We start from the raw sequence: 16592 nt of genomic DNA, 5'->3' as shown, positions 1-16592 counted from the left end.
TGGGAAGGGGTGTAATCCAGGTAGCTGTGGGAGTTGGTGGGTTTGTAGAAGATGTCAGTGTCAAGTCGGTCGTCACTAATTGAGATGGAGAGGTCCAGGAAGGGGAGCCAGGTGTCGGAGATGGTCCAGGTAAATTTAAGGTTGGGGTGGAATGTGTTGGTGAAGTTGATGAATTGTTCAACCTCCTCGCGGGAGCACGAGGTGGCGCCAATGCAGTCATCAATGTAGCGGAGGAAGAGGTGGGGAGTGGTGCCGGTGTAATTACGGAAGATCAACTGCTCTACATAGCCAACAAAGATACAGGCATAGCTGGGGCCCATACGTGTGCCCATGGCTGCCCCTTTGGTCTGGAGGAATTGGGAGGATTCAAAGGAGAAATTGTTAAGGGTGAGGACCAGTTCGGCCAGACGAATGAGAGTGTCGGTGGAGGGGTACTGTTGGGAACGTCTGGAGAGGAAAAAACGGAGGGCTTGGAGGCCCTGGTCATGGCGGATGGAGGTGTAGAGGGATTGGATATCCATGGTGAAGATGAGTTGTTGGGGGCCGGGGAAACGGAAGTCTTGGAGGAGGTGGAGGCCCTGGGTGGTGTCTCGAACGTATGTGGGGAGTTCCTGGACTACGGGGGATAGGACAGTGTCGAGGTAGGTAGAGATGAGTTCAGTGGGGCAGGAGCATGCTGAGACAATGGGTCGGCCAGGGTGGTCAGGCTTGTGATTGAGTTTACCCCACATTGCTCACATTACCCTCATGAGCTTGGGTCCACAAACTAGCAGTGATTGCTTCCTTCCTTTTCAACTATGGAGCTTTGCAAGGCATCATGATAAGTGCTTGAGAAAGCAGAAAAATCAAAAGTAAGACATGTATAACAGCGACAATTTTAAACTCACCTTTTCGTTGTAATCTGAAGGATTTAAAAAATATTCGCTCAGGTGAATGAAGTAGCCTTCTAGCTGCCCAATTAACAGAATCAGGATCACCCCATTGGAAAACTGGGAAATAAATACAGTAATGAACAGAATCCAATTAGGACAGAGGACCAAATCATCCATCTTCAATTAATATTTAACTATAGTTTAGATGCAACAACATTTCTCTCCCAGAAAAATAGACACTTTTGAGTCTTTCGTCAATACTAGTTGAAGTGCAATATTATTAACAATGTTCTGGTTGCCTCACTACCAGAAGGAATTGGAGGCTTTGGAGAGGGTACAGAAATAGTTTACCAAGCTGTTGCTTGGTTGGGAGAGTATTAGCTATGAGGAGAGATTGGACCAACTTGGTTTGTTTTCACTTAAAGTTAAAGGATGAGGGGCGATGTGAGACAAGTTAACAAAATTATGGTCAGCATGGATAGAATGGATTGTCAGTCTTTTTCCCAGCATAGAAATGTCAACTACTAGGAAGCATGATTTGGAGATGCCGGTGTTGGACTGGGGTGTACAAAGTTAAAAATCACACAACACCAGGTTATAGTCCAACAGGTTTAATTGGAAGCACACTAGCTTTCAGAGCGACGCTCCTTCATGCGATTATCACCTGATGAAGGAGCGTTGCTCCGAAAGCTAGTTTTTCCAATTAAACTTGTTGGACTATAACCTGGTGTTGTGTGATTTTTAACTTTGTACTAAGAAGCATTGGTGAGAGGTAAAAGGCGGAGGTTTAAAGGAACTGTGAGAGGTGATTTTTCTTTTTACACCTTTGGTCCGCATCATCCATGCCGACCAGATATCCTAATCTAATTTATCTTGGGAAATAAGGCAGTCCAGGTGACTGAGGTGTCAGTGGGGAGCACTTTGGGGCTAGCGACCCTAAATCTATTAGTTTTAAAATAGCGATGGAAAAGGACATGCCAGATCAAAAAGTTGAAGTTCTAAATTGGAGAAAGGCCAATTTTGATGGTATTAGGCAAGAACTTTCAAAAGCTGATTGGGCGCAGATGTTCACAGGTAAAGGGATGGCTGAAAAATGGGAAGCCGTCAGAAATGAGATAACGAGAATCCAAAGTCAGTATGTTCCTGTCAGGGTGAAAGGAGAGGCTGGTAGCTAGAGGGAATGCTGTTTGATGAGAGAACTTGAGGTTTTGGTTAAGAAAAAGAAGGAATGATATGTCAGGAGAGATTGAGAGAATCCTTAGGAGAGTATAAAGCCAATAGGAGTACACTTAAGTGGGAAATCAGGAGGGCAAAAAGGGGCATTAGCAAATAGGATTAAGGAGAATCCAAGGGGTTTTTATAAATACATTAAGGACAAAAGGGTAACAAGTGAGAGAATAGAGTCTATGTAGCCTATGTGTGGACCCAAAGGAGATGGTGGAGATAGTAAACGAGTATTTTGCATCAGTATTACTGTGGAGAAGGACATGGAAGATATAGAACGTACTTAAATAGATGGTGACATCTTGAAAAATGTTCACATTACACAGGGGATGGTGCTGGATGTCTTGAAACACATAAAAGTGGATAAATCCCCAGGATCTGGTCAGGTGTATCCTAGAACTCTGTGGGAAGCTAGGGAAGTGATTGCTGGGCTCCATGCTGAGATATTTGTATCATTGATAGTCACAGGTGAGGTGCTGGAAGACTAGAGGTTGGCTAATGTGGTGCCACTTTTTAAGAAAGGTAGTAAGGACAAGCCAGGGAACTATAGTCTGAAGTCGGTGGTGGGCAAGTCGTTGGAGGGAATCCTGAGCGACAGGATTTAAATTTATTTGGAAAGGTAAGGACTGATTAGAGATAGTCAGCATTGCTTTGTATGTGGGAAATCATGTCTCACAAACTTGATTGAGGTTTTTGAACAAGTAACAAAGAGGATTGATGAGGGCAGAGCAGTAGACATGATCTATATGGACTTCAGTAAGGCGTTCAACAAGGTTCCCCATGGGAGACTGGCTAGCAAGGTTAGATCTCATGGAATACAGGGAGAACTAGCCATTTGGTACAGAACTGGCTCAAAGGTAGAAGACAGAGGGTCGTGGTGGAGGGTTGCATTTCAGACTGGAGGCCTGTGACCAGTGGAGTGCCACAAGGATCAGTACATTTCGTCATTTATATAAATGATTTGGATGTGAACATAGGAGATATAGTTAGTAATTTTGCAGATGACACCAAAATTGGAAGAGTTGTGGACAGCGGAGAACGTTACCTCTGAATACAATGGGATCTTGATCAGTTGGGCCAATGGGCTGAGGAGTGGCAGATGGAGTTTAATTCAAATAAATGTGAGACGCTGCATTTTGGGAAAGCAAATAAGAGCAGGACTTATACACTTAATGGTAAGGTCCTTGGGAGTGTTGCTGAACAGAGACCTTGGAGTACAGGTTCTTAGTTACTTGAAAGCAGAGTCACAAATAGATAGGATAGTGAAGAAGGCGTTTGGTATGCTTTCCTTTATTGGTCAAGAGTATTGAGTACAGGAGTTGGGAGGTCATGTTGAGGCTAATCAGGACATTGGTTTGACCACTTTTAGATTATTGCATGCAATTCTGGTCTCCTTGTTATCATAAGGATGCTGTGAAACTTGAAAGGGTTCAGAAAAGATTTACAAGGATGGTGCCAGGGTTGGAGGGTTTATGCTACAGGAAGAGGCTGAATAAGGTAGGGTTGTTCTCCCAGGACTGTCAAAGGCTAAGGGGTGACCTTATATAAGGTTTATAAAATCACGAGGGGCATGGATAGAGTAAATAGACAAGATTTTTTTCCTGGGGTGGGGTGTCCACAACTAGAGAGCATAGGTTTAAGGTGTGAAGGTAAGATTTAAAAGGGACTTTGGGGCATTTTTTTCTATGCAGAGGGTGCATGTATGGATTGAGATGCCAGAGGAAGTGGTGGGGGCTGGTACAATTACAAAATTTAAAAGTCATCTGACAGGTATTTGAATAAGAAGGGTTTAGAGGGATATATTGCTGGTAAATGGGACTAGATGAATTTGGGATATCTGGTCGGCATGGACTAGTTGGACCGAAGGACTCCCAAGGACCTTAACATTAAGTGTATAAGTCCAGCTCTTATTTGCTTTCCCAAAATGCAGCGCCTCACATTTATTTGAATTAAACTCCATCTGCCACTCCTCAGCCCATTGGCCTATCTGATCAAGATCCTGTTGTATGCAGAAGTAACCTTCTTCGCTGTCCACAACTCCTCCAATTTTGGTATCATCTACAAAATTACTAACTATACCTCCTATGTTCACATCCAAATCATTTATATAAATGACGAAATGTACTGATCCTTGTGGCACTCCACTGGTCACAGGCCTCCAGTCTGAAACGCAACCCTCCACCACGACCCTCTGTCTTCTACCTTTGAGCCAGTTCTGTACCAAATGGCTAGTTCTCCCTGTATTCCATGAGATCTAACCTTGCTAGCCAGTTTCCCGTGGGGAACCTTGCCGAACGCCTTATTGAAGTCCATATAGATCATGTCTACTGCTCTGTCCTCATCAATCCTCTTTGTTTCTGTGCTGTATATCTTCATGACTCTATGACCCTAATTCTCAACACCAACATTTACTGAGGCATTTCTACACAATATAAGTTAAAATAGTCCTCTCAGCATTTCATCAGAATTCATGGCTTAATTCCTCATTGAGTAGAGCTTTATTCTCATGGAATCAGTGTTCCTCTAGGTTACTTTACATAAATAGGAGATCATGCTCAATGAAGCACCATGAGGATGTTCACAATCGAGACTTATAATATGCCTTAGTAATAATTCTCAAGATTGAATTTCAAGATTCAGATCTCATGACTACATTTCCTGTACTTGATGAACTCTTACCGGATCCTGTGGCCCACTGTATCATGTTCGCCCCTGAGTCTCATAATATAGAATTCCAGTTTCACTTTTGAGATAGTTGCACAAAAGCCAGAAGGATTGCTACATTGTTAGAGATGACAACTTTTGAATGAAACATCAACTGAGAATCTTCTTGAGGGGTCATCAAATATCTCAAGGCAATAGTTAAAGGATGACCGCCTCCCTCTCCTGGCCAACATTTATCCTTCAAACATAGTCACTAAAAATTATCTTGTCATCAACACAAAACTGTTTGAGGTAGATTGCAGTATGTAAATTGGCTACTGTGTTTGCTACATTGCGACAGTAACTACACGTCAAAACATTCTTCAACAGCTGTAAAATACTTTCCAAGATCCTGGGGTGCCATACAAATGCAGTTGTTTTAAATTAGGAATTAAGAAAGAAATTGAAAAATTACATTTTTATAGTTTGAACAATTCAGCTTGAATTTATCTCAGATGCCATTTTGTTTAAGTGTTGCTGGAGAGCAGAACCCAATCAGAATAGTGCTGTTGACATTTAACCCTTTGGCAATTTCTGCAGATCTCTTGCCTGGACACTGTAATCAGCTGCAGTTATTTATCAGAGTGAATACCTACAAGGCATTTCAGTTTTACTGTCGAGTATTCCATCCCGATCGTGGCTGAATCTAAACAATGTCACACATGTGCACAGCATTAACACTCTGCATGTGCCAACAATGAGGGTCGATGTATTCCCAGCTGATGCATGCCAGGAGAACACAGGTTCAGGGGAGGGGATTCATGAGGGGCCATGGATAAGACCTGAACTCATGGCAGGATGAAGAGGAAAGATAATGCACGGAACTAACATGGGCAGGGGTGGGGAGGGGAGGGGAGAAGGCTTGAAATTCGGTAGGAGTTAGAGGGTGGAGAGAAGCTGGGGTGGGTGGAGCGAAATCAGTGGGGGTAGGGAAAGGAACCCTCAGGCAGGAGAAAAGATTGGGATTTGGAGAAAAAGGTGGAAACCAGGAACGCAGCAGGAGAAATAGGAAGAAGAGGAGGAGGAGGAAATATATACCAAATGGTGGGGTGCAGAAGCAGAAGGAATCATGGGGGAATATAAAAACAGGTTTCTGAAGGTGGCAGAGCAAGTAAAGAATGGTGCTGAAAAGGCTTACAAGGTTATAAAAACATCAACACAGTAGTAGATGACATGGCCCCTTACGTCTGCCCTGCCATTTAATCCCATCATGACCAATCTTCTTGCTGAGCTCCTCTTTCTGCCTGCTCCAGATATCCCTCACTTTCTTGTTTTTTTTAAAATAGAAACAGTGAGTGCAAAAGCAAGCAAATTACACTAAACTTTCATAAACACTGATTAGGCTTCAGCTGGGCTCCTGCAGCCATTTCTGAAAGAGGCAGTTCTCTGGACTGATAGTAATGCTGAGCTGTGTGAAGAGGTTAGAGAAACAGCCAGTGTTATGCTTTAAACAGGTGTAGTTTGTGTTCCCATTACTAGGTACTCCATTACACCCTGTGTATTATTTGCCAGGTTCAACTACTCCAAAGCTCTCTTGGTCAGTCTGCATGCATAAAGAACTTGAATTTATCAAAAACTCTGCTCAATGTACCTTCATCCACAGCAAGTCCCATTTACTCGATGCCAATGTTTAGTAAACTACATTGCCTGCCAGTCTAGCAATGTCCCAATATTAAAATTCTTCTTTGCATTTTAAAATCCCTCCATCCTTCATCCCTTCCCTTCTGAATTTGGCAATGTTAGTGCCATTCATTCTCCAAATTCATTACAGTAATGTTATGCCAGTCTTGACATATGATCAGTGCTCCTGCGATGGAGGCTACCCAGAGAGTTTAATTTTTAGGCTATGCTCAACCTGTCGAGTGGAGATTACTCCATAAATAGATGCTGTGGGTGAGCTGTAATGGTGAACGTCTAGAAAAAAGTGAACGTCGATGAATTTATTTTGAAAATTAAGTGGAGCTTCTTTATGGAGCAGTCTTGACGAAGCATAGTTACATCTGCGGAAATGAACTAGTTACTTTCCTCACTTTGACTGGTAAAACTCAGTTAAGGAATCAGAATTATTAAAAAAAACAAAGAACTGTGGATGCTGGAAAATGGAAGGAAAATGAATCAGAATGAATGCACTTGAGGTGCCCATGATCCTCTGTAACTAAACAGGCAGTGCTATCAACAGCGCAGGGCTTGTTGTATATCTGTAAATAACATTTTCACCCCATAAAGTGAGAAATCATTTTGTACATTGCTGGAAGCCCTCCAACAACAGTTCTCATTTACATTGAATGTATTGTGACCTATAGCTTTCGATTTTCCATACATAGTCATAGAGATGGGAGAAAGTGAGGACTGCAGATGCTGGAGACTAGAGTTGAAAAATGTGGCGCTGGAAAAACACAGCAGGCCAGGCAGCATCCGAGGAGCAGGAGAATCGATGGAGAAAAGGTGGGGGGACAGGGAAATGAGGAAGCTGGAGAAATCTACATTTATCCCGTGTGGTTGGAGGGTTCCTAGGCGGAAGATGAAGATGTCCTTGGCAGAGTGGGAAGGGGAGTTAAAGTGTTCAGCCATGGGGCGGTTGGGTTGGTTGGTGCGGGTGTCCCAGAGGTGTTCTCTGAAATGTTCCGCAAGTAGGCGGCCTGTCTCCCCAATGTATAGGAGGCCACATTGGGTGCAGCGGATAGAGTAAATGATGTGTGTGGAGGTGCAGGTGAATTTGCGATGGATATGGAAGGATCCATTGGGGCCTTGGAGGGAGGTGAGGGGGGAGGTGTGGTCGCAAGTTTCCCCAGCCTCATTCCTGAAGAAGAGCTTATGCCCGAAACATCGATTCTTCATAGTCATAGAGATGTATGGCATGGAAACAGACCCTTCGGTCCAACTCGTCTATGCCAATCAGATATCCCAACCTAATCTAGTTCCATTTCCCAGCACTTAGCCCATTTCCCTCTAAACCCTTCCTATTCATATACCCATCTAGATGCCTTTTAAATGTTGCAATTGTACCAGCCTCCACCCTTTCGTCTGGCAGCTCATATCCATTAACACACCCTCTTGCTTGTAAACGTTGCCCCTCAGATCTCTTTTATAGCTTTCCCCTCTCACCCTAAACTTATGCCCTCTAGTTCTGGATTCCCCCACCCCAGGAAAAAGACTTTGCCCATTTATCCTATCCATGCCCTTATGAATTTATAAACCTCTATAAGGTCACCCCTTAGTCTCTGACACTCTGACATTTGACTGTGAATGGATAAAATATCTTTCACAGGATATTTAAAGAAAATATACAAACCTGTGTGGTGAGGTCTTTCACAACCACGCCCAAACGACCCAAATGTTTGTTAGCGAAATGAAGTATTGCCTAAAAAAGAAATAAATTCAGTTTATCTTTGAGCCAACACAAAATCAGAGTGTCATATTCAGAGGCATAGAGTCATAAGACCATTCTGTCCATCAAGCCTATATTGGTTTTTCATTTTCCCATTCTCCCATTCCAGCCTTTTAACTCAAAGTTTGTTTCCAAATAGCCAGCCAATTTCCTTTTAAAATAATTGATATTTTTTCCACTTGCACAATCTTCATAAGAGTTTCAGCTCATTATCACTCACTATCCAAAGACGTTTTCCCCACAATCGCTCTGCAGTTCTTTCCAAAAAACTGAAATTTGTGTCCCCTTCATCCTTAAACCATTGGCTAATGGGGCAGCTATTTCAAGTCTACCTTATCTGAACCTTATCATAATGTTGACAAATTAAATTAAATTAAATATACCTTATTTTTTCTAAGGAGAACAACCCCGGCTTCTCCAACCTAATCTTAAAGCTAAAATCCCCCATCGCTCGAAACATTCTGATGCATCGTTTGCAAGAACTTCACATCTTTCCAAAGTACAGTGGCTAGAGTTAGGCACAATACTTGAGTTTAACTAAAAATTAATGAAGGTTTTACCCGAGCTCCTTGCTTTTGCACTCAATACATCTGTTTATGAATCCTAAATTCCCTTACACTCTGCTAATTGGTCTCAACTTGTTCCACCACCTTCAAAGATCTATGGTCATGGACCCCCCCCAAGGTCCCCTTGCCCATTTTCAACTGGATCCTTCAATCAATATGGCATCTTCTTTCTGCCAAAACCCCACACTTCTACATTCCATGTGACAACTGTCTACCCATTCTGCTGGCTGACATATGTCTGATGCATTAAACTGGCATTATCCTCACTGCTTACCATCCCTCCAAGTTTAGTAGCATTGGCAGTTTTTAAAAAAAAATGTTACTCCATATTACAATAATCATTTTTTTGTAATAAAGAAAGCAGTGGTTCATGAAACACCACTATCACTCTCTGCTCTGCAAAACAACCATTTACCACAGCATGCTGTTTTCTTTCCCTAAACCATTTTATATTTCTATCTGTGTCACACAAACTTTTGGCTATTTATTAGGAATCAGAATAAACTAAAAACAAAGAACGATGGATGCTGGAAGGAGCAGAGATATTAATACCTGAGGAGGTAGTTTTTTGCACTTAAACAAAGCACTTGTCACATTGATTGGCAACATGGGATGAGGTGCAGAAATCTCTGATACATTACTGAACTAGTTACTAGGCAATTTTCACAGCTAGGCATATATTTGTGAAAAGAACAAAGTGTACTGATTGGCAAAAAGACTTTAACAAATTGGCTTAAGTGAGGCTGAAATGAATAAATCCAGCTAATTTTGTTTTATTCATATATATTCATCATTCACTGTGCATGGAGATTTTGTTCCCAATAATTTTATACTTTTGCCTATTAAGTGGGCTTTTTTGTATTCTTAGGAGAACAACAAACATGGGTTTTCCTGCTGATACCGTCTCTCCCTCCCACAATGGTGAGATAACAAAATTCAGCTGAAGGTCTGTTGTTGACCAAAGTGCAATTTTGCCACCAGCTACATATCTAAGAACCTCGCTTCGTTGTGGTCCCCTATGATGGTTAATAGCAGGTGACTGCTAAGACCAGTCTGCACCCAGAAGGTTTGACTATAAAAAGGACTGGGCACCACAGATGTTTGAGTTTAAGTCAAATTGCCTGTACGGAATTTTCTCTCCTTACTGTTTCTGATATGCATTTGCTTTTGAAGGTGGCTACACCATTTTCTATTTGTGTAAGCCGGGGCAGTGATCCTCGGCAAACTTCTCTTGGACTCAGTTAATATCAAAATTCTTAAGTGAAGCTTTAAGAATGTCTTTTGAGGTTCTTCCATTAACTGTTATAATAGCACAAGCTCTTAATAGAAGATTCACTTTGCTGAGGCAGTGTCTGGCATTCCAGCAACATGACCAGCCAAATCAATTGTGACTGTCTCAGTAAGGGGTGCATGTGAGCTCAGGTGAGCACCTCAGTGTCTGCTATTTCGTCCTGTCATCTGATCACCAGAAACCATTGGAGGGAGCTTAGTGAAAGTGGTGGGAAGGAGGCTGGAAGAACACAGCAAGCCAGGCAGCATCAGGAGATGGAGAAGTTGATGTTTCAGTCCTGAAGAAGGGTTACACCCAAAATGTCGACTTCTCGACCTCCAGATCCTGCCTGGCTTGCTGTGTTCTTCCAGCCTCCTGCCTGTTTACTTTGGATTCCAGCATCTGCAGTTTTTTTTGTGAAAGTGGTGGCCATTCTTGGTGTGATGCTGGTAAACAGTCCAAGGCTCACACTGAAAAGCAGAGTGGAAGGACAATTACTTTATAGACTTTCCATTTTGTAGATAAACTTGCATCACATTTGGCAATTTTGGCATTTATCTTCTACAAGCAATTAATAATAGCTTGAGAAAATGAACTGGCTGTGGTCAGAAAGTGAAAACCTGGATTCAAGATAGTACTTTGCTGGAGCAGGTTAGTACATTACTTCAGTTCTCTTCATACTGCTTCTAAGGCTCAAGTTGTCAAATGCATCAGACAATAGGTTTATGTTACATTGCATGTTGTGCTGTGACACCCCTCAGGACATTCAAACCTTAGAGGTGACTGGGGAACAGACCTTCATTTTTAGTTTTTAATGTTAAGGTGGCCAATGTTACAGAACGGTGCTGCACCCAAAACATTATCTCTATCAAAGATGCAAAGGACTGTAGTGGGGATTCAGAGCTCATGCTCAGCACACATCTGCAGCAAGAGGTGACCAATAGTCTTACAACTGCCAGCTCCCCTTGTTTCCAATGGCCCCTGTACTGACCAGATGCCCATTGACAGTGACTACACCAACTTAGTCATTCTTCTTTTCCACAGTCACTCCAAAGGAATGTGTCACCCACAGTGATTTCTTTCTGCTCACCCTTCTGCGATGGATGAATCTCACTGAGGGTAATGATCTGGACTCTGTAATGAGCCAGCTTTCAACTGCCAAGAATAGTTCTCCCCTCAAACCTGTAAGCTGTGATGTTGTTCATGAGTCAGTGGTGTCAGTGGTGACCATGGTGTCATTGTTACTCTCTTTTTCAAGACTGGCTTATGACTGTCTTGACTCCAGCTACAGTCTGCTAGTCAGAGAGGTGAATCAAATAACACCCGGAGCACCTTTTCTTTCTCTTTCTTATATTAGAAATGCGATCAGTGGGATCCTGAAAGGGCTGCTAAATTGCTCAGGAAGCTGTAGAGTTCCACTCTCATTGGGAAGCAGCCCTGTCACCTGAGTGGCTATTGGGCAGCTTCAAAGCTCCAGTTCACGTGACTGCGCAGGAATTGTGACATCAGATGACAGAAGACGGATGATAGAAATGTGATGAATATGATCTGTGCCTGTGTTGGATTATTGTGAGAGACTTATACATTTTCAGCCTCAGTCACTTGTTCTGACCCATCTCAGTCAGCAGCTGAATCCAAATGGCTTGAGAATGCACTGTGTGTCCTGGGCGGTTTTTTTTGTTCATTCATTGGACATGGTCATTGCTGGCTGGACCAGCATTTATTACCTGCCCCTAACTGCCCTAAAGAAAGTGATAGTGAGTTGCCTTCTTGAAGTGCTGCAGTCTGTTTAGTTTAGTTACAATATTATTAGGGAGGGAATTCTGCAATTTTGACCAGCTACAGTGAAGGAAAGAGTATATATTTGCAAATCAGGATGTGGATGAGTGGCTTGGAGGGGAACTTGCAGCTGATGGAATTCCCATGTCCCTGCTGCCCTTGTCCTTCCAGATGGAAATGGTCATGGGTTTGGAAGGAGCTATCTAAGGTGCCTTGGTGAATGTTTGCTGCCAGTGAGCATCAGTGGTGGAGGGAGTGGATGCTTGTGGATGTGGTGTCAATCACGTGGGCTGCTTTGTCCTGGATGGTGTCAAGCTTCTCGAGTGCTGTTGGAGCTGCACCCATCCAGGCAAATGGCCACTATTCCATCACACTCCTGACTTGTACCTTGTAGATGATAAGCAGGCTTTGGGGAGTCAGGTAGTGAGCTACTTGTTACAAGATTCCTAGTCTCTGACCTGCTCCTGTGGCAACAGGATTTATGAGGCCAGCCCAGTACAGTTTCTGGTCAACAGTACCCCTCAGGGTGTTGATATTGGTGATTCAGTGATGCCATGATATTCTCTCTTTTTGGAGATGGTTGCTACTGGTACTTGTGTGGTGTAAATGTTACTTGCCACTTGTCAGCCCAAGGCAAAACTACCCAGGTCTTGCTGCATTTGGAAATGGTCATTGTATTTGAGGAGCTGTGAATGCTGCTGAGTATCGTGCAATCAACAGCAAATATCCCCACTTCTGACTTTATGATGGACGAATGGTCATTGACGAAGCAGCTGAAGATGGTTGGACCAATGACACTACCTTGAGTAACTCCTGCAGAGATGTCCTGGAGCTGTGCTGACTGACCTTCAACTATCTCTCTCTTGCATGTTGTTGAGTTCTGGGTGTTGCACAACATGGTACTAAACAATCTTCAAGACTGTTGGACATTAGATTAGACAGCCCAGTCTGCTAGAAAGACAAATCGCTAATCCACTGAGCTTAGGTGACCAAATGGCTATCCCAACCTGGTCTGGACCACTTATCAAAACAATTTATCAGGATGTGACTGCTGCTTCATGTTAACAACTACTTGGAGTCACGTGCAACAGTTCAGTGAAGGTGAGGGCATTGCAGGATAAGCTACTCCAAAGAGTAAATTGAGTCCACCTGTGAGAAATACTACCCCTCTCTTATGCCATGAGGTGCAATTGTCAAGGGCAGGAATGAGGGAGAGATAGATGATTAAATAATCTGTCAGTGTTCATTACCTGATGTTATTTTTATATATAAGGAGAACGTGGGTGAGTTACTGGAAGGGTGCTAGTATCTCTCGAACTCTACCTCAACAACAATGTGCATTTATATAGTGCCGCTAAGCTTATTAAAAAACAATGAAAAGAAAGGGCAGTTGGGAAAAAAATAACGGAGAACAACATAGCAAGAAATGCAAGAAATGTAATTCAACTGGCAATATAATACCTGCTGTACAATATAATACCTGCTGTACAATATAATACCTGCTGTACTATTTTCACTTTGTCGGACCCAAGTTTAAAGAGGTCATTAATGCCATCAGCTTCTAAAAACCCAAAAGAAAATCAGAATAATCTTAATGTGCAGCATGTAGTTCTTATCATGAGAAAAACATTCTTGAGATTTTAATTTGAAAACACTTTGATTCAATTTTCCATATAGCTCATTCAGACATGTTATAGACCAAATAGTAAGCCATCAATCTTATTGCTTTAAACTAAGATCTTTTAACCTTGAAAAAGTTGTTCAAGTCTATTTGAAATGCAAATACGGATAAAAAGGGAAACACAGGAGACAGGCACACAGCTAGCTAAAACTAAAATAATTCCAAAACTATCTGATATTTCACATAAATGTGTTATAGAGTGTACTAACTAAGGGAAGACAGATTTGATGCTAATGATGACTACACACACGTTCACATTGCAAGTACAAAGAAGATGATAACGAGGAGAAATCAGCACTTTCTTAAAAAGAAGTGAAGAACAGGATTTAGTCAGAACAAGGCAAACTAATTTTTGCTGATTCTAAATACTGTTAAACTACTCAAGCAGTAAAATACATTTCCAGCCGAACCACTACAAAATGTTAACTGGTAAAACATACATTTGAAGTAGAAAGTCACGAGACTATTATGAAAAGTTACGATTTTTTAAGTCTAACAATATTAAATAGTTTATATGAAAATTGAATTTTCAAGAGTGAACATTCAATGTAGTGAATCTTCTTTGTTCTAAGTATAACAAAAAGGATTTGCCTAGATTTACCTCTTTTCCAGCAGTGTACATTGTAATACTGATATCACTCTATGGGAACATTTCATACATACATCACCACTATCACCATGTTTGTTCATTCTGGGATCCACTGAAAGCCAGGAAAATTGTGTTGTTGTTGCAGGTCAAAGTTTAGTCCTGTTTGGTTTTTTTTAGAAACACACCCAGCAATCTGTCAATACCAGGGAATTTACTGGTGGAAATGGTTAACACGGATTTAAAGATTCCTGAAGAAGGGTTTATGCCCAAAACGTCGATTCTCCTGCTCCTTTGATGCTGCCTGACCTGCTGCGCTTTTCCAGCAACACATTTTTCAGCTCTGATCTCCAGCGTCTGCTGTCCTCACTTTCTCCTAACTGATTTAAAGATCTCTGGTTTACTGCAAAATAACATCAGGTTGAAAACAGGGATGTTGGAAACAGAATCCGATACATAACTATCAATTCTTTCTGATTTAAAGATCCAGTTCACAGATTTCATTCAAAAGTAAGAGAACCAAAGGAGACTGATCTACAATGACACAAATACCAAAGCAGGGAAACCTTTTATAGACTTTATGGAATCAAATCATGAGCCAACATATGTTCTTGAGTTCTGAGAAATTTATTCTATAGTTTGAAGGCTTCATTAGATTCCAGCCATATACCATGTTTATGTGGATAATTATCTCAGGAAATATCTTACCTGGATTTTGGTCTTGTTCTGTATCATCACTATTCCAAAGAAAAATGAAAGAACTAATTAAAAATGTGCAAAACCAATTCACTTTATTCCTTCTTCATGCGTAAACAGAAACATATTTACATCCTGAGTCCAAATCAGTTGACATGGAGGCTTCTTGCTTGGAATTATGATGAGGACATGTGGTATAACAATGTGACTGTCTCAAAACCAAGGAGTGTCAACAAAAATACAGATGAGTCCAGAAGCTTTTAACAAAATGGAGCGTTTGAAAATGACATATTTGAAAACAGCATTTTGTTGTTAAACAGGTTGCAGTCCTTTTAAATGCTGTTGCTGAGAAGGATATCAGCTAAATGCTGGCTAGCTTAACATCTGGTTGGTATGGACTGGTTGGACTGAAGGATCTGTTTCCAGGGTGTACGTAGAATAGGATTATAGAATCCCTATAGTGTGGAAGCAGGCCATTTGGTCCATTAAGTCCACACTGACCATCTGAAGAGCAACCTATCCAGAGCCAGCCCTCTACCCTATCCCTGTAACTATACATTTCCCATGGCTAACCCACATAGCCTGCACATCCCTGACACTATGGACAATTTAGCATGGTGAATTCACCAAATCTGCACATCTTTGGACTGTGGGAGGAAACTGGAGCACCCGGAGGAAACCCACGCAGACACGGGGAGAATTTGCAGAGTCCACGCAGTCATCTGAGGGTGGAATCTAACCCATTCCCTGGCGCTGGGAGGCAGCAGCGCTAACCACTGAGCCACCGTGCCACCCCATCTCTGTGACTTCAGTTCAGGCGAAACAAGTTTCAAATCAGAGCAAAGCCCAAGCCACTTAGGCTCAGTCCCAAGTTCATAAACAAACACAAGAATTGGGAGCAGGAGTCGGTAAATCAGCTTCCTTCAGTCTGTTCTGCCATTCAATAAAATCATGGCTGATCCATCAGTTTTTCACATTCCCATTTACCTCAATAACCTTTAAGTGTTCATTCAGGCTCAGCCCCAAGTTCAGAACTGAATCATCTATTGGAACACTTCTATATTTTCCACACCAAGAGCAACATTGTCCAAACCAAATCAAATGAAGCACAGTTCTTTGTTTTAGTTGTGGAACAATGTACAGAAGCAGATGAGCTGAGACTGCCCAAATTGCTCTGTTAGTCTTGAACATCACTAACACCAATGAATTGAGAAGCCCTTCAGTCCACCATTTAATCCAGATTCACAACCAGGTCCCTGGTGAAAAAAGTAGCATGATGATCCACTAAGCCATCTAGCTCATTGTAAAATACAAATCAATTCACAAACTCTAATGAAAGCTCAGATAAGTCACATCCACACGTGATGTTTACAAGCTATGATTCATTTGGAAGAAACTATTTAACTCAATCTAACAGGCATAGGAAAATAAGGCTAAGAACTAATACAAAAATAATAAAAAGGAGGGATTGCATATACTCAGCAAATCAGACAGCATTTGTAGAGAGAGAAAGTGTGTTAAAGTTCTGGGGTACCATCTGTTATTCATATCTGAGTCCCACCACATCTCATAACCATATGCAAGTTAACATTTGAAACTTTCAAGGTATACTTAAGAGTTTGAATGACACCTAGTGATATAAAATTGAACAGATCCTACCTTTTGCCTGTGAAATATTCCAACTGATTTACCGTCTTTATTCCTGTTTTGTCAATCTAGCAAAAGACAATAATTAAGTTTTCATTTGGGATATGTAAACGTAAGAGGTTTCCCTCCATAGAAAAAGTAACGTAATTCTGACTGAATAAGTACTGCTACGAAATTCTT

The 16592-nt window shown here is 41.7% G+C and overlaps 1 protein-coding gene across 2 annotated transcripts in view; it reads right to left on the bottom strand.

Moving 5' to 3' along the window:
* The window catches only part of parvg (parvin, gamma), a 46470-nt gene that overhangs the window by 4264 nt on the left and 25614 nt on the right, over positions 1–16592 (bottom strand). For both annotated transcript variants that reach the window (XM_043709210.1, XM_043709211.1), the window contains 5 exons: positions 16425–16480; positions 14778–14806; positions 13302–13363; positions 8092–8160; positions 888–989 (listed from right to left, as the gene is read on the bottom strand). In XM_043709210.1, coding sequence (XP_043565145.1) covers positions 888–989; positions 8092–8160; positions 13302–13363; positions 14778–14806; positions 16425–16480 — 318 coding nt within the window. The remainder of the gene's footprint in view (positions 1–887; positions 990–8091; positions 8161–13301; positions 13364–14777; positions 14807–16424; positions 16481–16592) is intronic.

This window comes from Chiloscyllium plagiosum, chromosome 19 (assembly GCF_004010195.1).
Source record: "Chiloscyllium plagiosum isolate BGI_BamShark_2017 chromosome 19, ASM401019v2, whole genome shotgun sequence".
NCBI lineage: Eukaryota > Metazoa > Chordata > Chondrichthyes > Orectolobiformes > Hemiscylliidae > Chiloscyllium > Chiloscyllium plagiosum.
The sequence above is the reverse complement of the archived record's forward strand: the minus strand, read 5'-3'. Positions and strand labels throughout refer to the sequence as shown.